This window comes from Pteropus alecto, unplaced genomic scaffold (genome assembly GCF_000325575.1).
Source record: "Pteropus alecto unplaced genomic scaffold, ASM32557v1 scaffold101, whole genome shotgun sequence".
NCBI classification, from domain to species: Eukaryota; Metazoa; Chordata; class Mammalia; order Chiroptera; family Pteropodidae; genus Pteropus; species Pteropus alecto.
The window spans coordinates 10052521-10077995 of NW_006432945.1; the positions used below are offsets into that span (position 1 = coordinate 10052521).

A 25475-nucleotide genomic window follows, 5' to 3' on the forward strand; every position below is an offset into this window, starting at 1 on the left:
CGTCTCTGTGTCATATTGGTCTACTCTTTCATCCCCTAACATATCGGAAATTGTTTCTTCAAATTCTGAAATAATATACATTCACCTTCTTTGTCATCATCACCAGTATCAACGCCTTTTGCATTATCATCACTACTTTTAAACAGTCATCTCTTGTCCTGGACCACAGAACGGTTTGAGAACTAGACTCCTTCCTTCTGATGCTGTCTCTTCCCCAGATTTCTAACTCAGACCTCATCATCCTCTTACTTAAATAAATCCTTTTAATGATTTCCCGTAGCACTTAGGATAAAATTTTAAAATCCTTAAGATGTCTTACGCATCTCATCTAATACCAGTTTTCTCTTCCCCACTGCTCCTTTGTTCACTCTGCTCCAGCCTTGGCTTTTTTTTATTCCCTCAAAGGTTGGATTAATATTTGTTAGATGAGTTGATTGACAGTATCATGTAAGGATATATGAGAATTGACCCCAGTTTACAACCTATGCTAAAATCTTAAGGTAATAATAATGTTAGCTAACATTTATTGACCACTTCTTATATGCTAGTAACCATACGACATGTGTTATGTGTATTGTTTCATTTAACCTTCAGAATGATCCTGTGAGATATAGGTATTATTAAATCTCTGTTTTAAAGTTGAGGAAACTGAGACCCAGAGAGCTTAGGTTACTTGCCCAAGGTCACATGGTTAGTAACTCTGCTCTTAATTGCTACACTATCATGCTCCAGAAATGTTTGACGAGTCCTTGTAATCTCCAATTAATGAAATTGAATTTGACAATTCTTATTATATTAATATAGTAAATATTTTCAGTCTAAATTTTTAAATTAAATCTCTTTTCCATTTAGTGTTTTTTTTTTTTTTTTTAAATGTGCTCTACTGGTTAAATTAGAGACTATAGTCTTTCCATTTATCAATATACTGATGATGATGTTTTCTTGGATTAATTGTTTTTATTGATTTTAGACTTACCTTAATGGTTAAGACTGTAACTCAGCTCTGCAGAGCCTGTTAGCCAAGGGATTCTATAGATTTTTCTGATGTGGCCACTGGTTTTGCAGGAATTGATCAGAATCGAACTATGTTTTTTTATTGTAGGCATTTTGAGTATCAGAAATTTTCAACCAACTTTTTTAGAGTTAAGCAGGTTTTAAGAGGTGAAAATGCATTTTCGGTAACTGGTGTCTTTATAAATCATGGTGAAATAACTTTTCCAGTATAAAGAGTTATCTACAAGAAGTACCAGGGACATCGATCTTTCCTTTGTCATTACTTGCTTGATAGAATGAGAGAAAAATATGTTAACAGCATATTAACAACATAACTAAGAAAACAAATAGGACTTTTTATTTGAGGCTTTTAGAATTTTCTAGTGTTAGAACTAGGTACGCTGCCCCAGTCTCATAAAATAGTTATTATTTGCTGAAAGATGTTGCCATAACCACACAACAGGAAGAGGAAGAACTAACTGGTTATTTCTTAAATATAACTGTCTGAAACCAGTTGCAGATCTAGTAGCGTTCTGGGTGGGAGGATTGTGATTCCGTATATATGAATTCGTTCATTGTTCATTTGTCCACTTAGCACTGGGTATTTTGAACCTACTCTATCACTTCATTGACTCTAAAGCACCATTGGTCTTAAAACACCATTATTTAAGTACCATTAAGAAAAAAAATGGCACTAATCAATTGTAAGATGCTATACATTATAAGATCTATCAGAGATATAAAAATATGAAAAATTATGTTTTAGATTCAGTGAAATATGGCAACTTAACAATTTCTGAATGTTATTTGCCATCTAGGATTTCAAGAATTATTTTAAGAACAACAGAACAAACAACAAAAACATACTTTCCTAAGCGCCTGGATCTGAGTGCTCGGCATCATAAGCATAGTTAGTGCCCAAGTGTTTTGCCTGCTCTAGGCCTTAGGATCAAGGTGTTTTGGAAGGGAGACACAGAACTAGTTGAAAGATTTTACCTGAGGATCAGAGTATGGACTCTCATTTATGGTCTTTGGTGAGAATGAGACTCAGAAACAGTGTTTTACAGGTACAATTAGCATCTAAAATTTGAATTAGATATTAATTAAAAGTGGGGTTTTTTTAATGTGCTGAATATGACAGCTATGACTACTATTTAATCTCTGAATTAGAGGTTGACTTTACCTATTTTGTCCTTCCAGATAAGCCTTATACCAGCTTTGCTAAAAACCTTTAAGTAAGAACAGATTCTTTCTTTCAGGGAGAGAAGCAGCTGTAAGTAAAATTAAAATACACCTGTATAATTTTTTCATATTTGTAAATTAAAATATGCTTTTTTAAAATACAGAGAGTATTTTCATTTCTATGTAGACATTTTATCTCACCTATAAAATATTGATGGTTTCATCATATCAAAGATTATATATAAATATTATATATAATCCTTATATATTACAATATTTATATATTATAATTTATAGTTAAGTATAAATTATAATATTTAAAAGAATCAGCATTAGACTTTGGGCTTTGTATTTGGCACACACGATAGGATGTCGGAAATCACAGTCAAATGAGATCAGTGAGGTGACATTTCCTGTCATCATATTTGGACAGAATAGTAGTCCTTTACCTTTCAGATTGACAACTTCTGGCCATACATCCAACAAATAAATTAGGAACTTAAATTCCTACAAAGAAATCATAATCACCAGCAGTACTAGTGAATTTTGTAAGACAGTGTTCAGGCTTTCATCCTAGAAAGATTGGTCCCTAAGGAGCTTCATAGAGTGGCTTTTTGGTGAATTTACCACACAGATCAGAGTCCATTCTTCAATCTCAGAGATCTAGAAAAAAGATCCATAGAGCAGATTCTCGGAGACAGAGTAGCAATCGTAAAATTCATCTGAAATTGAGGCGTAAACTAAAAGGCTTATATTATATATTTACCATAGGGGTGTATCTTTGTAGCGACCCAAGTACTTAGGTGCCCTGGGCGCCCTCTCTGAGTATCGAGGAACTCAGAAAGACAAATTAGATGACCATTGGTGAACATGTCAAGAGAGTGAGAAGGTGAATCATTTTGAGAGCTGCTTTAGCCAACGTCCTAATGAGGCCTCTTGGTCTCCCAATGGAGAAAAATTCCTCAGAATGCTTTTTTTTTTTTTTTTGCCTCAGATTGTTTCTTTTGGTCAGTGTTCAAAATTGGCTTCCCTGACTTTTTTCCCCGTATGGTTGGTTCATTGCTGACCATAACTCCTACTGATGATGGTTGTCTTTGTTTTGTTTCTGTTTTTTAAGATGTGTTAAGGTTAGTGTCTGAATCAAGTAGCTCTTTGAGGCTCTCTAGGAGACAGTCTTTTTCCTTTCATGAGTAGCTTACTTAGTTTAAGAGGGCAGTCTATCTTTGTACCCTTTATTCCAGGTTTTAGAAGTTAGATAGCTTTTTGTTCCCCAGCTAACTCGTTCCTTACATGTGTTCCTTAACATCATATGCAGCATGACAAGGTTCTTCATGAGCTTGTCCAGCCTATCCCTCCAACCTTATCTCCTGACACCCTGCCATAACCAAAGGCTTGCGGTTCCCCTGAATACTTCCTTTTGATGATAACTTTTCTTTCCTTTCTTTTCTTCAGAATCCTTCAGTAACACAGCTGTGTCATCAGCTCGTCCTTCAAAGCTAGGCTGTAATTTCAACTCTTCTGTAATGCTTTCTTTGATCATCCTTGGTTGTTAGCCTACTCTTTGCTCCGGACCCCTACTTCTGGAATAGCGGGTTAGAACAGTGATACTCAAACTTTTTGCCGATGTAGTCCCTAAGAGAATTTTGAAAGACTGTTCCCTTTTATATGTTTAAGATAACGTCTAAAATTTTATTTGAAAGTATAAATAATTGCAAAGGGCATAATTTCTGACATTTTGTAAATAATAAAAATTTAAAATAAACAGTATTCATTTAGATGTATCTAATAGAATCTAATTGCTATAAATGATAATCTATTTTTTAAAATACATGCTACCTTTTAGAGAAACTTGGAAAATGGTACACAGGGTCTCTGTATTATTTCTTATAACTGCATGTGAATCTTCAATTGTCTTGAAATCAAAAGTTTAATTAAAATAAATAAAATTCTGATCTTGGCTTAAAAATACATGAACGAGTTTAGCAGTGAGAAATTTTATCTTTTTTTTCCCTTTTATTCTAGTTCTGCCACACAATCTTATTTTAAAGAATATATTTTTATGTAGTCTTATCACTATCATAATTCTCTGTAACAAAAACATATATAAATCAGACTTTTAAAATTTTTAATTTTCTGTGATCCAAAGCTTTAAGCCTTAAATTTTTCTCATTTATAATTATAATTATTTCTGTACAGTTGGTCAATAGACGTTGTAAATTTTGTTAAATAATTATTAAGCGTAAGTAAAATTTTATTGAAAATGTGTCAGTGAGATAGATGAGGCTTTTTAAAATAGTTTATTTAATAGACGAATATTATTTTTTATTAGGATGAGTCAGAGTTCAGCAGCAAGTCTGTTTTTTTGTTTCGTTTCTTTCACCTCTTCTTTTTTCTAACCTTAGTTGTAGGAGGCTTCCCAATTCCCAGCACCATTTTTTCATGGAAATTATCCCTTTATTTGGTGGAAGATTTTATATCTCAAAACAACCTAGGGTTGATTTTTCTCCTCCAGACTTTTCCTAGTATATTAAACAGTATTTTTATGCAAAAGAGTAACACCTTTAATTAACAGTTATTTGCTACATCTTTGTAAAATTTTTTGGTTATACTTCCTATAAGTATACCATAGTAAGAAGAAGTGTGTGCCTTTCCTTTATAAACTGGGGTGGGGAGAGGGGCGAGTGATTGAGCAGAGGTGGAATGTTGAAGGGAAAATGGTGATGAAATATTTACCACAGGAGCCTTTTCAGGTCAATCAGTTTAGGAAAGAATACATTTATTTAGAAGTCAAGCACAAAATTGAGTCACTTAAAATTTTCCAGACCTACATATCCCTTTAAAGGTCTCTGTGTGCCCCCAGACTCCACAGATTTACATCCCTTGGTTGAGGAATTAGTGGCATTTGTTTTTATTTGTGTCGGTATTGGCTTTTACTCTTCTTTGTGTTTTCGTTAAGTCAAATAATTTTTCATTGTCTACGTATTGGAATACTATTTTTATATCTGATTGCTAGTTGCTTGACAAATATATGAATCGAATTGAAATATTTATTGACTATACTATTAAATAGTTAGATATTTGAGCTAGTCTCATAAATGTTGTTTTAATTCTGGGAGGTAGATGAGGTGGTAGCAAATAAACTATAGGTGGCCTCCCATGAAACCTAACTATTTGAAATAGCCTTTTGAGAAAATGCAATCCTTGTAGAAAGTGGTACAGATAGCAGTTTTAGAAGTGGGCACAGGTCTATCTTCCTATGATTGGTGAAAGACAACCATACTTAAACACCACCCCTTTTTTGCATAATGGCATACCCTCATATCTTAAAAAGAAAAAAAAATTAAAGCTGGTGATTTTTTTCCTTCAGATGTTTAAATGTATTTCCTGTCAATTTCAGAAAATTTGGAGTAATCCAAAGAGACATTCTGTCTTGTGCTAGGGATAAGGTGGGACATCCCTGAGGGTGGCATCACAAATGTAACTCATATTCATCCACAGAGAATGATTTGATAATTATATCACTCACACTCAGCAAAGAGAGAGAGGAAGATAACTGGGTAAGAATCATTAGAGAAAGGAAGATAAAAGGGAAAATGTACATGGACTAACATTTATTAAGGCTCTGCTATTTGGGTAATGGTTGAACTCATTTGCATATGTTGTTTCATTTAAGTGAGGATTGAAGAGAGAAAGATTGCCTATGAAAGATTATTTACAGAAATGAAGTGGGAAAAAGAATCTGATTCATATGTTGTACATAATCTTGTTAGGAGGCAAGAAAGGAGTTGAAAATGCTGTTCTGCATGTCTCTCCATTTTAGCCACTAGGTGGTGACATTGTATTAAGACAGCTTAGTTGATGGCAAGTAAGATAGTAAAACTTGGAGTGTGAGTAGATAACTATATTTAACAACTAAGTCCAAGAGTATTATTACCTAATTGTTGTTTTTTTTTTTATGTTAGTCACTCAACTTTGTGGCACATTTGTGGTAATTTTATTGAAATTCTTTTTGTTACTTGTATACTCTACCCTGAGGTATTGTATAAATCCCTCTATTTGCCTGACATATTTACCAATGATGAATTACAGAAGCAGGTATTCAGATGAAAAATTTCCCCCTGCCCTCCGAAAAATTTATACACCAAATCAAAATAATTGATGTAAATGGTGCACATTAGAAATATATTGAACATATATTAAGCAAAATAAAAATTTAAATATGTTGGTACTATATTTTCTCCTTTACTGCTGTGGCATAGGTATACATGCACATTTGGGATTCAGGAAGAGGGACCATTCAGAAGGTCCTCTCATTTACGAATAACCCGTATTTGTTGCTGGGTATGAGTTACCTACATCCCAAGGATCCTCCTTACTTTTCTTTCTGTGCCTCACCACCAACTCCCCATTATTTTCAAATTCAAAACAATTGGTGAGTAGTGTATTTTTTTAACGACTTCAAATGAAACAGTTCTTTCTCGCACAGTTGAAGTTGCTGCCTCTTACAGGGTCTTTTTTCCTCGATTGTAGGAACATAGATCTCTATTGTTCCCAAACTGAAAACCTTTTCATAAAAAGTATTTTTTTGTGATAGTTTAAAATAGCTAAAGTGCTACTATATTCAGCCTTAATTTTAAAAATCAGACTTCTCCTTTCTAGGTTTTTGGCTTCGGACTGCTCTATTTTCTTTCAGAGTAAATAATCTGGAAGAAGCATTTCCTCTTCTGTAAAATGGACCTTTTCAAGAGACCATACATTCCTTTCCAACGTGATTTCTTCCTGGACACCTACCTCATTTCTTCCAGCTTGAAGCAAGCTGTCTCTCTGTACTCTTTTAGTTCTTTTTAAAGATCTGATTTTTACCTTACATTAATGTTTTATACATTTTATCATTCCAACTATACTGTACATGCATTGGAAGCGAAGCTTCTTGCTTATCCTTGTTATCTGTTACCAACAAAATTTTGGCCTTGCATGTAGTAAGTGCTCAATTAAATTCATCAAATGCATAAGGAAAGTTTAGATGGTTAAGGCCAAAGTAGTGTGTTTTAAGTTAATTACCTCTGACTGGAAATAATTTTTCATAGAGTATAAGGTATTTAAATTGACTTTGAAGATAGAAAGATTCCTATGGCCAGGTGCTTTTCTGTTGAATGGAAGCTATGGCCTCAGAGGTTATAAAACATACTAGTTATCATTTTTAGAACTCAAATTGCATTCTTTTATGCCTGTCCAGAAGATGCAGTCCACGTAAAAGCAGTTTCATTGTTAACATTCCAAATTACTTACCCTTTTGAGAATCTCACTGAAGCTACCCCACGCACACACAATATACTCAGAAAAATGCACATGCCATTACAAAGGTGATTCTGTATCCTATTTTGAACTCATTGTGTTAAGAATTGCTTTAGCTTCTGGAATAGACTATAGCTGGCTAGTCAAGATGTAGCTTGTATAATAGAAAAATGTACTATGTACAGAATCAGTTAATCTGAGTGACTTCTACCTCTTGTCCTACGTTTAGTGAATGCAGTGCCATTTGGCAGATTATAAAATCTCTCTTGTTTCTTTGTGAAGTGAAGTTGTTGAATAAGAGTAAATTAAATAGTACATTGAAAGAATAGTGCCGAGTACGTAGTATGCTTTCCAGTTTTTGTTCTCAGCCTTTCTCTTATCTCATGAAGGATTTCTGAATTTTGTGATGCTCTCATTATCTTTTCCTTAAGAAAATTACTGTGGCGTGTGTGTGCGCATGTGTGAAACTTGGGTAGCAATCCACTCATTCTCTTGTCTTGTAAGACAAGTAGTACGCTGTATTCTGATCTTTTGATACCTCTGTACAGACAACAGTAAATGACCTTTTCACTACAGCGCTACAATTGAAAATTCTGAGTCAGAGGAAATATGTGCCCTGTCAGTGTGTAAAAGTAACTGGGGAGAGAAAGAACACTGAGAAAACCTCCTGAAGATGTCATATTAGTTTGCTAGTGGAACTTGTTAAAGCCATGAAGCTTTTTTCTATAATTATAGTTGCTAAGAACTTTAGTCTTTTCAGAGTTGGGTGTTTTATGTCTTATTGGAAACTCATTATTGGTCATGTAAAATTCTTTGTAAAAACAGCGATTCCACTAATGTTTGTCAGCAGCAAACAGATTGTATTAAAAATATGCAACTTTTATATACTACCTAGTAACACAAATACTTTTTGTTTTTACTCTAATTAGGGAAGAAGACAAAAATATATTTGATTACTGCAGGGAAAACAACATTGACCATATAACCAAAGTCATCAAATCGAAAAATGTGGACGTGAATATAAGAGATGAAGAGGTATGGAAAACATGCTGTTAATTATTTTCTTATACTTTCTTCTTCTGTCCTAATGCTTTTTTATACATGGCAGGTCTATGAACTACAACTCAAAGTACCATGTGGTTAAGATATATCAGAAAATCTAAAGAGATGGTAACACCTAGTTAAGATAAGATACTTTTGTATCTGTATCCATCATATTTCTGTCCATGTTCTAGAAGTTACTAGGTGGAACTTGTAGCACTCAAATAACTTCTATTTGCTCATCATGATAAAGGGAAAGACTTAACATAATGAGTGAAATCTATAGGTAATGTAAAAATATTTATACATAGCTTTAGTGTCTTCTATCATATCTTAAACAGATATATTGTCCTTTGCTCAGTAAATATATTTCTAGAAAACTGCCAAAATTTTGGTAAATCCAGTTATTTAAACGAGGGTCCACTATTTAAAGGGACCCTATACTAAATTATTTTGTAAAAGATATTACTTCTTAAATTTATTTGTTTTGAGAGTAAAACTGTTCACATATTGAGCATAAATTGTCCTTGAATTACAGTTGTTAAGAAAGAAGCAAAATTTACTAATTCATTTTTAATCATTTTTCTCATTCTTTGATAATGCGATGAATACTGATTGAAAGGACCAAAAGTTGTTAGGAAGAAGACATGCAGTGGTCATAGATAATGCGTAGAGCGGATAAATAATCAACTTATGTGTTATCTGAGAGCTCTCTAGACAGGTCAGCCCTTAGGATTACCTCACCTCTAAGCAACAGCTTTCCTGTTACGTATTGTCAGTGGTGTCTGGAGCTGAAAATGTAAGCCTGTCATTTCACAGTAAAGGGGGACCAGGAATAGTTTGTTCTCCCCTAAATAATGAAACAAACAGAGCCAAGAAAGATGTAGCTAGAGAAAAGCAGAAGCCCGATTGTGAAATAATAAAACCAGGTCTTACGATTCCAACTAGGGGTCTTTTTTTGCCTTTTCCACTCAAAAAAAGATTTTTTTTTTAAGTAAATCAGGCAAGATTGTTTCCCTTGATTTTATTGTGGATTTTTGTGCTTGTGATTTAAGATTTTTTATGAAATGAATACATGTAGAGAGTTCTAAGAAAATCTTATAACAAAAAACTATTCCCTTACCTGCATCTTTCTCACATTTGATTCTAGCTCCCTTAAGGGAAAACTTTTCAATTCTTTTGGTTGTTTCTTTTGCAGTTTACCTACATAATCCTTAATAATATACTTGTATCTCTTGATTTTCCAATTTTAGACATTATTGATTTTTTCTGTGTTACATTAGGATTTAGCTATTTTACTCCTCTACCCCCAACCCTCTCTCCCCATCCCCATAGCAAGTGATATCAACAGCTCTTAGTTTCAGCTTTCTGACTGACTCTCTATTGAATCAATGTTTATTATTATTATCATTGCATAATTAATTATAATTAATAATGAAATAATTGCATGATTGTAATCGAGTATATTATTATGACTGTAAATATCGCTCACTGCTGAGCTGTGGACTGTACCGTGTGGATCAGCGTCTATGTTTCTATCATTCATTCTTTCCTCAAATTGCCCCACAGAGGTCTTCTCAGTGCAGTCAAACATATCAAGTAATCAATCCCATGTGTTTTTCAGTGCTGTCCCTCCTGGAACCCTCTTTCCTTCTTCGTCCTTATCTGGACTGGTTGCTCTCTAGGCCTGTTGTGTGGATGTCATCCTGGGATTACGCTTCACCACTGCCTGGGAATTCTCTTCCCCTCTTTCTTGGATTCTTCTGTTTTTTTGAACCCCAGGTCTTCATCTTTTATTATTTATTTCTGTTTCGATGGAGTATCTCTTCCAGTAGCTCTCTTTTATTTCCTGGTTTTGATGGAGCATTTCCTCCAGTAGCTGCTTGAGAAAAGTAAATGTTTTGAAAATGTTTCTGTCAGAGTTGTTAGCATATTCCAAATGCTTGAAAAAAAAGATGAATTAATGAATGATGGAATGAATGAATAAGTAGGAGCAGTATAGTATAATGGGCACTTTTACAGTGCCAACACACAGATAGTAAGCACTCAATAGATTTTAGCTATCTTGATTATTCTTAATAATATGAAGAATGATAATATAATGAAATGAATAAAGAAGGCACTTCTTTTTTTTAACTTAATTTTTTGAGAGCATTTTTAGGATTACAGTCAGATTAAGAGGAAGTTACGGAGATGGCCCATTTACCCCCACCCCCACACATGAATGGCTTCCTTCGTTATGAGCATCACTTACCAGAGTGGCCCATTTTTTACCAAGGATAAACCTACATTGAGACAGCATAGTGACCCAAAGTCCATAGTTTACCTTCGGGTTCACTCTCAGTGGTCTGTGAGTTTGGACAAATGTATAAAAATAGTACTAAAAGCCAGATCCACATATGACCTTTGCAGAGATGATTGAACAGCAGTGATAGGGATAAAATAAATGTCTAGAATACAGATAGCTTGCACTGAAATAACACAATTTTTTTGTGAAAATGAAAGGAACACTTGTAAAATGTATTACTTCTGTCATTTGGTTACTTTGATGTAGTTCGCTTCCCGGGTCTTCCAGTTTGTTGACCACTCAGCTTCCTTCACCCCCAGCCTGCCAGAACATTGAGTTTCCATGAACAGATGAAGTGCTTACACATTCATAGACTGAGACGCCAAGAATTCAGTTGGGTTCTCTCATTGCTCCAAGCAGATTTCTGCCCTCTCAGCCATGACAACTCAGGCTGGGCTTTGAATACTGATGGCAGGCCCTTTTATTATTAATCGGGGATTTGTATGAATTAATTTAAGAACATGAGGGAGATGAGAGCTTAAAATTAGAATTAAACTTAACATCTTAAATAAAATAAATGGTACTGCTTCATGATATTTAAAGCTCTCACAAATAAAACAACTTGGTAAGCTTTGATGGTGAACTAAAAGTATATAAACTCAAAGTTAAGTTGGTAGCTAAATACTTTTAACCTCTTTATCAGAAAAAAAGAAACATTTCCCTACTATAAGTTGGGTAACAGTCAGTCTTGAAAGGACATTGGTTCTTTGTGTTTATTTCTGCAATATGAGAACTTGAGATATTTCACTATTGCCTAGGATTCTTTGGGATGGTGTAAGACCTGATTTAAAATGTTTATCCAGCAAGTTCAACTGAATTTTAGATGCATTTCGATGACTAAAAATTAAATTGATTGCACTTAAAATTTACTATGACCACGTGAAGAAATTTAAAGTCACAAAAAGATAAGCTACATTTATTTGCATTCCCACATATCTGAAATAGAACACAATTATTTCCTGACATGCATGTATTTGAATCTATAACTATCATAGCACATGACCATATGTGTAAGATGCCTTTTAAATAAAATACTGATATTTCATAATGACATTTTATTATATATAAGTATAGTTCTGATATATTTTTATTCAAGTTGTTATTACTACTGATAGAGTAGGGCATATATTTCTAATCTGAGAAAATTACACAATGTTTCCTTCTAATATAGTAATTAGGACACTGTCTATATGTCACATAATAGAAAAAAATTTTTGTTATGCTTACTATTCAGGAAGCTATCTATATATCAGATGTTTTAAGGTCCAAGTTTATAGCATCATGATATTATATGTGCTCATATTTTTATTTAAATTATAACTTTTATTACATTTTTTAAACATTTGCAGAACTGTTTAGAAAGCGAGGTAGAGAATATGAAGAGAAATATAAAGGAGAAAATCTAAAAGCCCATTAATTTTTTTAAATGGTGGTTCAGTTTTTATCGAGCCATATTAATATAGCTCCCCACATATGCCAAATATTTATGGTTTTTTCAAAAACTATATCTTTTAAAATTAAAGAATTATTTAAATAATTTGTAAAGTATATTTAAGATATGAGCAGAACATTTCTTATCAGTAGTCAAACACAAATTAATTCTGCATAATTCTTGTCAAACACGTTATTTCTCAAGTCAGTTCCATATACAGTAGACACTACATGCTTATTGATGATTAAAGATTATTTTAGATCTTTACATTAAGTTAAATTTGTTTTAGGACAAATGTAGCAATATAATAATATTTGAACAAAAGAGATGACATTAGTCCAATGCAAGTTGTCTATCATCAGTCACTTAAAAGTATTCCTACAGTTCTTTGGTTTCCCATAGAGTCCTATCTAATGCACTCCCAAATTCCTCTTTCATTTGAGCTACGTCTTTAAAGTCTTTCCTTTCTATCTTTTTGAAGGTATAATTGTTATACCATTTTCCATATGTTTGTTGATGCTTTCAGTTATTTCGAAGGAGGTCACCTTTCTCTTAACTTCTTTCTCTTCTTGCTTGGTTTTAAATCTAGGGCTCATGTCAGAATATAATTTACATAATTTTGTCTTTTGAAACTGCTGCAAAATCTGGCAAAACCGTTAGTTTTTGCTAACAAGCAAAATGTTTAAGAGGCACAGACAATATACTAAGGCTAAAATTATACTTCTGTTTAAGATTTGAGGAAGGAAGTAAAAAATATATTCTCAAATAACTTTTTACATTTGCGTATATGTTATTTTGGTTGTATAGTTGATGAAAATGTTAAATTGAACTTTTTTCATTCAAACTGAGAATGTCAAATTATGCTCATCTACATTAATGTGGTGAATACCATTTAAAAAATCAAGCCTATGGTAATACTTTACATCAGAAACTCATATTTAATACAGAATCAAAAAATGGTGAAAGTAATTAAAATCTTATAAGCTTTGGCAACTTAGTTTTTATTGTGGTAAAATATATATATCACATAAAATTTACCATTTTAACCATTTTTAAGTGTATAGTTTTATAGCACTTAATTCATTCACTTTGTTCTACAACCATCACCACCGTTAATTTCCAGAACTTTTCCATCTTCCCCAAATGAAATTCTGCACTCATTGAACACTAACTCTCATTCCCTTTCTTCCCCAGCTCTTGGCAGCCACCATTCTATCTCCATGAATGTGACTACTCTAACTACCTCATTTAAACAGAATCATACAATATTTGTCCTTTTGTGACTGGCTCCTTCACTTAGTATAATGTCTTCAAAGTTCATCCATGTTAGAGCATGTGTCAGAATTTCCTTTTTAAAACTGAATAATATTTCATTGTGTATATATACTGCATTTTGTTTATCCAAATATCCATCGTGGACACTTGGGTTGTTTTCATATTTTGACTATTGCAAATAATGCTTGTAACATGGGTGTACAAATTTGGGGTTTTCTTTCTAACACTTTATTATGAAAATTTTTAAGCATACAGAAAAGTTGAAGAATTTTACAATGAATATCTATATCCCTACCACCTAGATTCTACCACTGATATTTTATTATGCTTGCTTTCTCAATATCTATCTACCTCTCTAGTCATCCATCAGTCTCTTATTTTTTGATGCATTTTTGATGATCAGAGTATTTTGCAGACAAAAATACTTCTCGATGCTTCTCAGTGCTTCATTGTGCATATCATTAACTAATTCAGTATTATTTGGTTTTTCTTTGAAGATAACATTATATACAATGAAATGCACAAATCTTAAGTGCACATTCGATTAAATTTGACAAAGGCATATACTTGTGTAACCAAAATGCCTATCAACATATAAACCTTACTTTCACCCCCAGAAAGTACCCTCATGCTCCTTCCCAAGTGATTCTTTCTCCTAATTCTATAAAAGTAACCACTGTTCTGATCATTCTTCTACTACAGATTGATTTTGTCTATTCTAGAACTTTATATAAATGGAATCATAATATGTACTTTTGTGTGTAAGGCTTCTTTCATTTAGCATAATGTTTTTGACATTCATCCATGTTGTTATATATATCAATACTTCCATTATATTTCATATGATGGAATATGTTGTAATTTATTTATTGTCTTATGATGGAGACCAGAACTGTTTTTATGGAAACTTATTATTGCTATTATTACTTATTTTATACAGGACGAAACCATATCTCCCTACCTTATTCCTTCAACCTTAAGTCACTACCATTATGGCTTAGTATATGCTTGTGAAGGGTTTTTTGTTTTTTTTTAATTCCCTAATAACTCAGCAACACCATTTCTCTCTTCTTTAGATCTTAACCAGTGAAAGAGATCAAATAGTTGCTGATTTTACATGTGTATCACGCATGTTTGTCTGTGGTTTTCTTTTCAATACTAGTAAATAAATTTTCCCATAGGAAGCTACTGGCTTCCATGCTAGGTACATCTCGAGATCATGTACTACCTCCCAGTCCTACTCCTGTCCTTAAGTCTTTGAAACAGCATTGTCGGTTCACTATTAAGGAGGAGGAAGGAGGAGGCATTGTAGTTTCCGGTGGTCGTACATGGGGGAGTCCTCACTGTAGGCAGCTACTGTAGCAGTAGCAGCAGCAGAGAGCAGAAGATAGGGATCGGATAGAGGACAGAGGGTTATGACAGGTTATGGTAGCTAAAGTCAGTCTCTACTACAACTGTAAATTGAAACTCAGGTTTTTTGCAGAGAGAAATTCAAGTCGACCTGTTCGCAGTATTCCATTTGATAATTAGACAGTACTGTACCGTGCCATCTTGTCTAGAATGGCAAGGTGACAACTCTTACAAATTTAAACATATCAACTTTGCCATGTTTTTGTCTACTGTATGTATAATGTACGTGCTTTGCATCTGTTGTCAAAATACCAAGAGAACATCGAGACTTGTTTTATAATAGAAATTCTTTTTATTTAATTTGTGATATCCCAGAGAAAATCTACGTTTAAAAAAAAAAAATCTACGTTTTAAGGACAAGTAACTAAGGATATCAAAGAAGCATTTAAAATATTAAACCCACTCTGTATTTTCCAGACAGTATGAAAGTAATACTACTTAATAGGCGAGCTCCCACCCTGCACTTTTAAAGCACTTTAGACTCATTCATCTGTCTGAGGTAGGACAGTATTAGCACCCTTGCTTGGTTAATAGATGAGAACGCTTTTCTCCGCTGCGTTTTACTGTATTTGAATTCCAGAATTTATCCAGAGCTATCTAAACAGTGCTCGTGGGCTTCTGATAGCGTAACAAAGATTCCTTTTTATACTGGCTTTCTCCCCGTATTTCCTAAGTATTTCTGGGATATTTTTTCAGAAGAATAAAAAGTTAAAACTAGATGCAAAGGATCGTTAGTTTTAGTGATAGCAGCAAAAATAAATTTCACTTGAAAATTTGTAAGAGACTATGTCATTCATAGAAGATAAAACAGTTACATATGAAAACAGGTGAAATAGTTCACAAATTGGGATAAAGTCTTTAAGCAGATAGAGCTTTAATGTGCACCTCCCTAATCATGGTTTTCCTTTCCACAAACAGGTACGTTTATGGTTAACAAAGAGAAAGGAAAGAAACCACAGGTGTTTATTTCCTGATTTTGTCATAAATGGTTATGAGGATAGCATCTCTGCAAATTACTGTCTGTCATTACTTGAACTAATAATTTTTAATTAGAGCATGTTTGTGGGAACGTTATAATTTATAATTTGAAGAAGTATCATTGCATTGCATTCAGACACCTGGATGTACTGGTCTTTGTTCATTTAAATACAAAACATTTGAAAGGCGAAAATTCCAAGGCCTGACTTATTTTACCTATGCTTATTTACAAGTGTGTTTAAATCCTGTTCTTGTTTTTGAGCTTCTTAATGCTATGCAGTATTAAGTAAAATATTAGTCATTAGGTGGTCTTACTGTAGATATCTTCAGCACTTCTACAGAAAGTCATTGTCAGAGAAATCATTCTAATTCAAGGTTAATTAGCGTACCATTAAAATAATGTGTTACAAAAATTAATTACATTACAGGTCAAGCAACGAGTTAAAAAGCATAGTGGAGATGTCTGAGGGCACATCATCCTCCTTAAAACATCGCTGTGTGGGCACCACCCTTCTGGAAAATACATCCAAAGTGAAAATCACTGCTGAGGTCCAGTCAGAGGTGTTTCCCCTAAAGTATATTTTTGGCACCACAGATGAGAAATTTAAAATATAACACCCATTAACAGTAAAATGTGTTGCTTGTCTGCTTTCCCATAGAAACAGCTAAGGATTTATATATTAGTATTAATCGATGTAACCCTAGTGGCTTAAACAAGGAGAAATCAGGAACCTGGTGGAGAAGTAAAAATTATCTGTACATCTTGTGGTAAAAGTACTAGATATATTAATATTTTTTTTACTTAACTATTAGTTAGTTCTGATAGGTGCCCTGTGAAAGTATGTCAGACATCATTTTAACTCTGTAGTAATTCTTGTTAACAGTTTAACTTAGTAGCCATAAAAGATACTCTTAAAGTTAGAACTAAAAATGATAGAGACTTTGAAATTTTATCTGCTTCTTTTAATGTAAATTCTGTGAAACAGTTACATTGAACTATAAAATATTTTATACATTGATATTTGTTCTGAGAATCTTATTAGAATATTAATTATTCATAGGAGAGTTTTGAAATTAGTGCCCTGGTAACATCAGGTCAGTACACATTAGAGTTATAGAAATTTTAGCATAGGAAACTGTTCTCTATGCAACAGTGCATTTTTACTCGGCTTTTAGAATTGTCTCTATTTTTAAAATTTTTTTAGTGGGCTCTGAGCAAAATAGTTCTGCTACTACAACAAACTATGAATGATTTGCCCACATTTTTAATTCTCTGCTTCCTTTCTCTTTGGATTCTGTGTAAGCCTATTGGAAAACATATTTATAGGTAAATAAAAATAAATTGAGCAAAAGAAAGAAAAGGAAAAGAACAATTTGTAAGGAAAATGTTCTCTTTGTTTTTTTGTTTGTTTCAAGAATAGATCCTGGTTTAATTAGTTGAACTAATAGGTGCTTAAGGAGAATCTGAAAGATAAAGAGTGTAAGTGGGTTTAGAAAAGCTTTCTTGGAAGGTGCTTTTTACTTTAAAGCCATCTTTGTCCCAGCTTACATCTACTTAAATCTTTTCTAAAATGACATAAAGCCTAGATTTCAACTTAATGTGGAAAAACATTCCACCCCTTAAAAATGACAACATCACTACCACCCTCAAAAAGTAGTGTTAAGCTAAACATCACTCATTTCTTCAGAAAAGCTCTTAGCTTTGGGAGTTTTGTTTATTTGTTGGGCCAAGTAGGCTTCTTTCATTAACTAAAGATTTTCCGATGGTGGAGAATGGAATTAACACGTTGAATTGATAGTAACTATGAGTTTTTGGTAGACAGTGGTTAAATTAATGTTGTATACTTAGTACCTTGTCTCCTTACACTCAATCATCTGTTCGTTCTCTTTTGCAGTCAGCATTTGAAGGTAGACGCCAAGTAGACTGCATTGGTGTTTTTAAGATATTTCAGAATGTAAATTTGGGATATTAAAGGGAAATGTTTAGTTTCAAACTGACTAAATTTTCTTACATTTCAAGTAATAAACTCGAGTAAATTTAGATATACTACATTTTGAGATTATGATTTCTACCTAGGTTTAAGTACTCATTTATCCAGAAGAAGTAAACATAATAATTTAAGAAAACTGTCTATCACATTTATAAAGAAGTACTTTAAAATGTACAAAGCATTATCTTACAACTCATTCATTCAACAAATATTGGTATTATTGCCGTTAGTGTTATCTTTATTTCCACTCCCTACGTGAGGAAACTGATCAGGCCAAAATAAGTCTTTGGGCTGGAACACAGCAGATCCCAGAGGTAGGACTCAGGATTTCTGATTTCAAAAAGTCTCATGCTTTTCCCATAGAGCATTTTACATCATTCTTAGGCTAATTAACCACAATTTTACATATTACTTTGTCTTTCTTAAAACGTAATGTCTTTTATATGGCCCCACAACTGGATTAACAAATTAATTTATCTTTTTCTGTGTTTTTAGGGCAGAGCTCTACTCCATTGGGCATGTGATCGAGGACATAAGGAACTAGTCACGGTCTTGTTGCAGTATAGAGCTGATATTAACTGTCAGGTAAGAGTGATAACGAGGGAGCATTTTTAAAACCTTGCGGTTACATCCACCGTATTAACCATTGTAAAGGGTACAGTTCAGTGGCATTAACACATTGAACAGTGTTACACAGTCATCACCACTGTCTTGTTCATCACCCCTGAAAGAAAGCTTGTCCCAGTTAAGCAGTCACTATTATATCCCTTCAGAGTATTTCTGGGCTGCTCTTCTATGCCATTGTTGTGTTTTTCCATTCATTTATTTGTGCTGTGCTTTTTTAAGTGGCTTAAAATATGTTTTATAGCTTCAAAATATGTTTTAATATCTTTTAGGATAGATTCCTACCCTACTTACAGAATTTTTCCTGTTATTTTTGCTTGTTTATTTTTCTGTGCGAACTTTGAAATCACCTTTCGAACCCTTGCTTCCCCCAAGCGCCACCACCACCACTAAGTTAAAAAACAAACAAACAAAAAAAGAACTGTTGATGCACTCATGTCCTTCGTTTGGTTTGGATTGTTAGGGAATATTTTGGAAGGAAATGTCCCCAGGTGAGGCACAGCCTGAGGTTTTTGCCTGTGGGTTTCATGTAGGGGTGGAGGTAGGGCAAGTAATATAAGCCAAACAATCCAAAAATTGCCCTGTGTGACTTTATAGAACATTCTTTACTGAACATCAACTTTAATGCAAAGTAAAAGTCCCATGTAGATTTTTAGGATGGACCGTTAGGACGATATGCCAGGCCAGTGTTTTCGTTGTTCCCTTTGTATTCACCTGACCACTCCGTATGGACCATCGCCTGGATCCTCCTTTGTCGTTGACAGTTCTCATACATGCGATCCAGCCTCAGTTAGGGAATGCTTCTGGCTTTGTCAGTTTGGGCCGCTAACACGCTTCCAAGTCAGAGGGCTTTCGGAGATTAGTTCTCAGCAAAGCTTTCCTCTTGTAATTTCTTCTTTGATTTCATTACTGAAAACTCTTTTAAAATATAGACAATACAAACATAATAAATGGAAGGAAAGGTTCATCTCCCTTATGACTCAGTCTTTCATAAACAACATTATTATTGACTGGCCAATTGGTTGCCAAAAAAGAAAATCAATTTTATTAGAAGTATTTGCTCGGCCACAGATCTTGGTTACTAAACCAGCAGAGACAGGCTGATGTTATCAACTATCTGAGGACTAATTTTTACCATTAGCCTGAAATGGAGTAGTAATTAGACGTACGTCACAGTCTGCTCTGTTTTCATGTCATTTTTACCCTTCAGTATATCTGTTAGATACTTTTATTGCACTGCAGTTTCTACATTCTGTGACTCTGGTGGAATTGGAACTTTGGGTTTTATTTCTAAGATCCTTTATAGATTTCATTTGTTACCTAGCAGTATTATGGACACAATTTTGTCTCTTCCTCCGCTTGTTATTAATTTTTAGTTGAACTCTGGAAGCTGGGTCCTTAACCACATTTGAGATTAGGATATGGGTTAAATACACACACCATCCCACAGACCTCTTGAATAACTTTGACCTTTCGAGCCCTGGAGAAAAATTGAAACTAATCCCAAAGTATTTGAATGCTAAAGATTTATTGCTAGGTTTTCTCAGATTTATTGTAAAGTAGCATTAAGGAGATTAGCGAGGTAGGGGGAGAAGCAGGAGCATTGGTGGTGTTAGGTGTCTACACTGCATACTGCGCGTTATTAAATTCAAGACGAAAATATTTTATTTGGTGCTGAAATGTTTAAGAACCTTGGGATTTATAAATTACATAAATTCGTGGTTTATAGAATGGCATAGAGCAGCACACCCTCTCAGTGAATGCCTTGATGACCATCTGTGTGTTGTAAAAGATTTCAAAAACATGAGAAAACATGGGATTTAACTAGACTGACTGTAGTGATCATTTCACAATATATGCAAATATCAAATCATTATGTTGTATACTTGAAACTAACATAATGTTATATGTCAGTTATACATCAATTTTTAAAAAGATTACATGTGGAATGAAAGAATAAATGAATGAATCTGGGAAAAAAAAGAAAGAAATTCCATGTACATATATAGTTTAATGAAATAAACAGAAAATAATTTTTAAAAAAGAATGGGGATAATGACAGTTCTAGATTTTACCAGGCTATCGTGAAGCTTAAGATGGTGACAGCAGGCCCTCTCCGTCAAGGCCGTCCTGCCATTCCTGGTCGAATCTACTCTTCCTCCACAAGTCCACATTGCTGCCAGCAGAGCCTTCCAAGACTGCTGCTTATTACGTCACTGACCTGGTCAGCAATCTGTAATGACAGCGCTGCCTACAGGATAACTTCCAGATTCTGTGTGTTTGAATTCAGAGTTCCGCATCATCTGAAAAAACAAACCAACCATGAGAAAAGTATAAAACATTAAATAAAATCACCTGTAATTGTTATGTGGCAGGGGGGCCAATATAAAAAAGTTTCTTAGTATTTACTGTGTACCAAGCATTTTATGTGTATTATCTCTTTTAGTCATCACATCAATCCTGTAATTCAGGTATATTATTTTCTGCATTTTACTGACAAAGAAACAAGAACTTTCAGAAGTCATAGAGCTACTATTAAGTAACAAAATCTAGATTTGGATGTGCCATTCTGACCCCAAAGCCCAAGCTCTTAACCTCTTCACTGTAAAATTTGAGTACATTTCATTCTCATCCTTACTTCCTCTACTTACATGTATATAACGTCTTAAAGATGTCTAGTACAACTCACATGACTCAATAACAACAAAAAAACAAACAATCCAATCAAAAAATGGGCAGAGAACCTGAACAGACACTTCTCCCTAGAGGACATACAAATGGCCTACAAACATATGAAAAGATGCTCAACATCGCTAGCTATTAGGGAAATGCAAATCAAAACCACAATGAGATACCATCTCACACTTGTTAGAATAGCTACAATCAACAGGACAAGTAATAATGTTGGAGAGGATGCAGAGAAAAAGGAACCCTCATACACGGCTGGCGGAACTGCAAATTGGTACAGCCACTATGGAAAACAGTATGGAGGTTCCTCGAAAAACTAAGAATTGATCTAACATATGATCCAGCAATCCCACTGCTGGGTATTTATCCCAAAGACTTGAAAATCCATATCCAAAAAGATATTTGCACACCGATGTTCATAGCAGCATTTTTCACGGTGACCAGGACATGGAAGCAACCGAAGTGTCCTACAATAGATGATTGGCTAAAGAAACTATGGCACATATATGCAATGGAATATTACTCAGCTATAAGAAGAAATGAAATACTGCTGTTTGCGACAACATGGATGGACCTCGAGATAATCATGCTAAGCGAAATAAGCCAGACTGAAAAAGTTGAAAATGACATGATATCATTTATATGTGGGATATAAACCAAAAACAACAAATGAACAGGACAAACAGAGACTTAGGGACATGGACTATATATAGACTAGTGGTTACCAGAGGGTAGGGGGTGTGGGCGAAGGGGAGAGGTATATGGGGTAAAGGGGATCAATATGGGGGGTAGAGGAAGAATGAAGTGGGTAAAGAGAATCAAATATATGGTAGCTGAAGGAAACTGGACTTTGAGTGGTAATCAAACAATAGAATATATAGATGTCAAACTATAATGTACACCTGAAAATTATATAATTGTATTAACCAATGTTATCCCAATAAACTTTAAAAAGTTTTAAGTAAATAAATAAGTAAATAAATAAAAGTGGCAGAATCTAAAATAAATAAATAATAAACAAATAAAGATGTCTGGTACAATATTGTACATAGAGTAGTTTTTCTTCCTTATTTAAAATAGTTGAGAGTAGTTTAAAATAGTACAAAAATCTTAAGGATACAACTTAATGCAATATATATATATTTTTTTATTTTACCACAGCTTTAATGCAAAGTAATATACATATACATATATATGTGGAACTGCCATCTATATCAAAGTAGAACATTTCTAGAATCCCTGGAAGGTTCGTTGTGTTAAACTACCTCCTGTCAACATCAATCCTCCCACCACCACGCTGAGCTAACTATAACTATTCTTCCGACTTCTCTCACTATCAATTAGTTCTACCTCCTCTTGAAATTCAAATATTTGGAATCACATAATATAGATTCTTTTGAATCAGGCTTATGCTCAACATAACATTGGTAAGAGTCATCCATGTTGTCACATAGATCATTTATTCCTTTATTTTTATTGCTGTGCAACATTTCATGATATGCTTTTGCCACAATGTCTCCATTATCCTGTTGATGGACATTCAATTTTTTCTTTCCATTTTTGGCTAGAACGAATAAAGCACCTGTGAACATTCTTGAACATGAGCATGAACATGCATTTTCATTTCTCTTGGGTGTATACTAAGGAGTAGAATTGCTGGGTCATACGGTAACTCTGTGTTTGAACTTCTGCTTATGATTTTTCAGACTGCGCAGTTTTTACATTTCTGCCAGTAATGTATGAGAGTTTCTGTTTCTCCACATCTTTATCAACATGACTGTCTTTTGATTATAGCCATCCTCCTGTATCTCATGTTATCTCATCGTGGTTTTGGTTTTCATCTCCCTGATGGTTAGTGATGTTGAGCATCTTTTTATGTTATTGGCCATTTTTGTATGTTCTTTGGGGAAATGTCTATTCAGATCCTGTACTCATTTTTTTTTTTAATTGGGTGGGGGATAAAAAGACCATGGAAAGCATAGTAAGGTTCTTAGTAAGGCAAAATCTGTTGTGGGATGTAATGAACTCAGAGCTGCCCTTTTGAGGCAAATCATCATTTATGACTCATGTTGCCATTCTCTCACATGTCTGAGGTATTAACATGGGTGAAATCAGCTTTGAAAGGGCCAAAAAGGGTGACCTCTAAGGAAAAATATGTCATGACAGAAACCCGAAGGGTGTGAGGATAAGGGAGTAGCTTGGGGGCTTTGCTTAGGTGAGGGCGTTAGTAGTGGAATAAATGAGATGACTGAGAATTGGAGCTTTTTGGCATTTTTCTTGTAATCTGTTTCTTCTGGCACCACCTTGGTGGGAGAATGAGAACGCTGCCTGCTACTATTGGGCAGGAGGGCAAATGGCAAAGCCAGTAAATAGTAGTGTGTTACGCACACACAGAAATACCTAGATCAGCCATTAAAAAAAACCTATACAAAGACATTTAGTGACAAACACTATAGATAAGTTAATACTTACGCAAATTCACCAGTGAGGTCCACCTAACCTAGAAGACTTTAAATTACAGATTTAATTTCTTTAACTGTTACAAGACTGTTCACATTTTCTTTGTTTTTCTTCTGTCAGTTTTAATGAGCTGGGTTTTTCAAGGAACTTGTCCATTTCTTCTTAAGTTGTAAAATATTGACCTGCTGTCATTTTAGTGTCTCTGGAGTGTGTAAAATTTTTCTGATATTGGTAATTTCTTTTTTATTGATTATTCTTGCTAAGGGTTCATCAACTTTATTAATCTTTTCAAAGAACGAGCTTTTAGGTTTTGTTGGTTATCTCTATTGTACGTTTGGTGTCTGTGTCATTGATTTCTGCTCTTTATTATTTCCCTCTACTTTCTTGGATTTAATTTGCTGTTATTCTTCTGGCTTCTTGAAATGGAAGCCTGGATCATTGATTTTCAACTATTCTTTTCTAATAGTTGTACTTAGAGGTATAAATTTCTCTTTATGTAATACTTTAAATGCATTTAGCAGATTTTGATATATTTTATTATCCTGTAGTCAAAATATTTTTCAATTTCAACTGTGATTTTCTTTGCATCTTGGGTTATCCAGATGTGTGTTGTTTAATTGCCAACATTTGGGGATTTTATAGTTCTCTTTCTGTATTCATTTTTAGTTCGATCCTGTTATGATGAGAGAACATAGTCTGGAGAGTTTTAGTATTTTGAAATTAACACTTGCTTTTTGGCCCATCATGTGATGTATTTTAGGGAACGTTGCGTATTCACTTGAAAAGCCTGTGTATTTTGTAGTCGTTTGGTGTAGTCTCCTACAAATATTATTTAAGTTAGGTTGTTAATGGTGTTAGTCAAGTGTTCTATATTTTTACTGATTTTTTTGTTGTCTGTTTCTCAGTTACTGAGAGAATTGTGTTAAAATCTCCAATTATTTATATCTGCTTTTCCTTTTAGATATGTTCATTTTTATATACCTTGAAACTGATATTAGATATAAATTTAAGATTGTTTTATCCTTTTATCACTGAAAAATGACCATTTAAAAATATATTAATTTTTCTTGCCTTAAAGTGTGCTTCATTCAGTATTATGTAATGACATCAGCTTTCTTTTGGCTAGTGTTCGCCTTGCTTATTTTTTCTATCCTGTCTTAGTCTGCTTGGGCTGTCATAACAAAATATCATAGACTAGGTAGCTTAAACAACAGACATTTTCTCGTAGCTCTGGAGGCTTCTAGTCCAAGAGCAAGATGCTGGCAGGTTTGGTTTCTGATGAGACCTGTCAGTGGCTTACAGGTAGCTGCTTTCTCACTGTGTCCTCATGTGGCCTTTCCTGTGTGCACTTGTTTGGGGGTGGTAGGGGGAGAGGGAGAGGCATTGCCAGTGTCTCTTCTTCTTCCTATAGGACACCAGCTCTGTCAGGTAAGAGCCCTACTCTTATGACCTCACTTAACCTTAATTACCTCCTTAAAGGTCCTGTCTCCAAATACAGAGTCACACTAGGGGTTAGGGCTTCCACATATGAATTTAGAGGGTGGGACACAATTCAGTCTGTTAACACAATTCTGTCTTTATATTAAAAGTGTGTTTCTTATAAATAGCATGTAGTTGGGTCTTGGTTTTTATCCAACCTGATAATCTTTGTCTCTTAATTGCAGTGTTGAATTTGTTTACATTTAAGGTGACTACTACCATCTTTCTACTTCTTTTCTGTTTAACGCAGCTGCTTTTTGTTTCTCTGTTTTCCTTTCCC

General features: G+C 34.1%; 1 protein-coding gene across 1 annotated transcript in view; it reads left to right on the forward strand.

Annotated features, from left to right (window-relative positions):
- ACBD6 (acyl-CoA binding domain containing 6) overlaps positions 1-25475 on the forward strand; it is a 133628-nt gene that overhangs the window by 50966 nt on the left and 57187 nt on the right. The window contains exons 5-6 of the mRNA XM_006907771.3: positions 8400-8505; positions 18440-18529. Of these exons, the coding sequence (XP_006907833.1) occupies positions 8400-8505; positions 18440-18529 (196 nt within the window). The remainder of the gene's footprint in view (positions 1-8399; positions 8506-18439; positions 18530-25475) is intronic.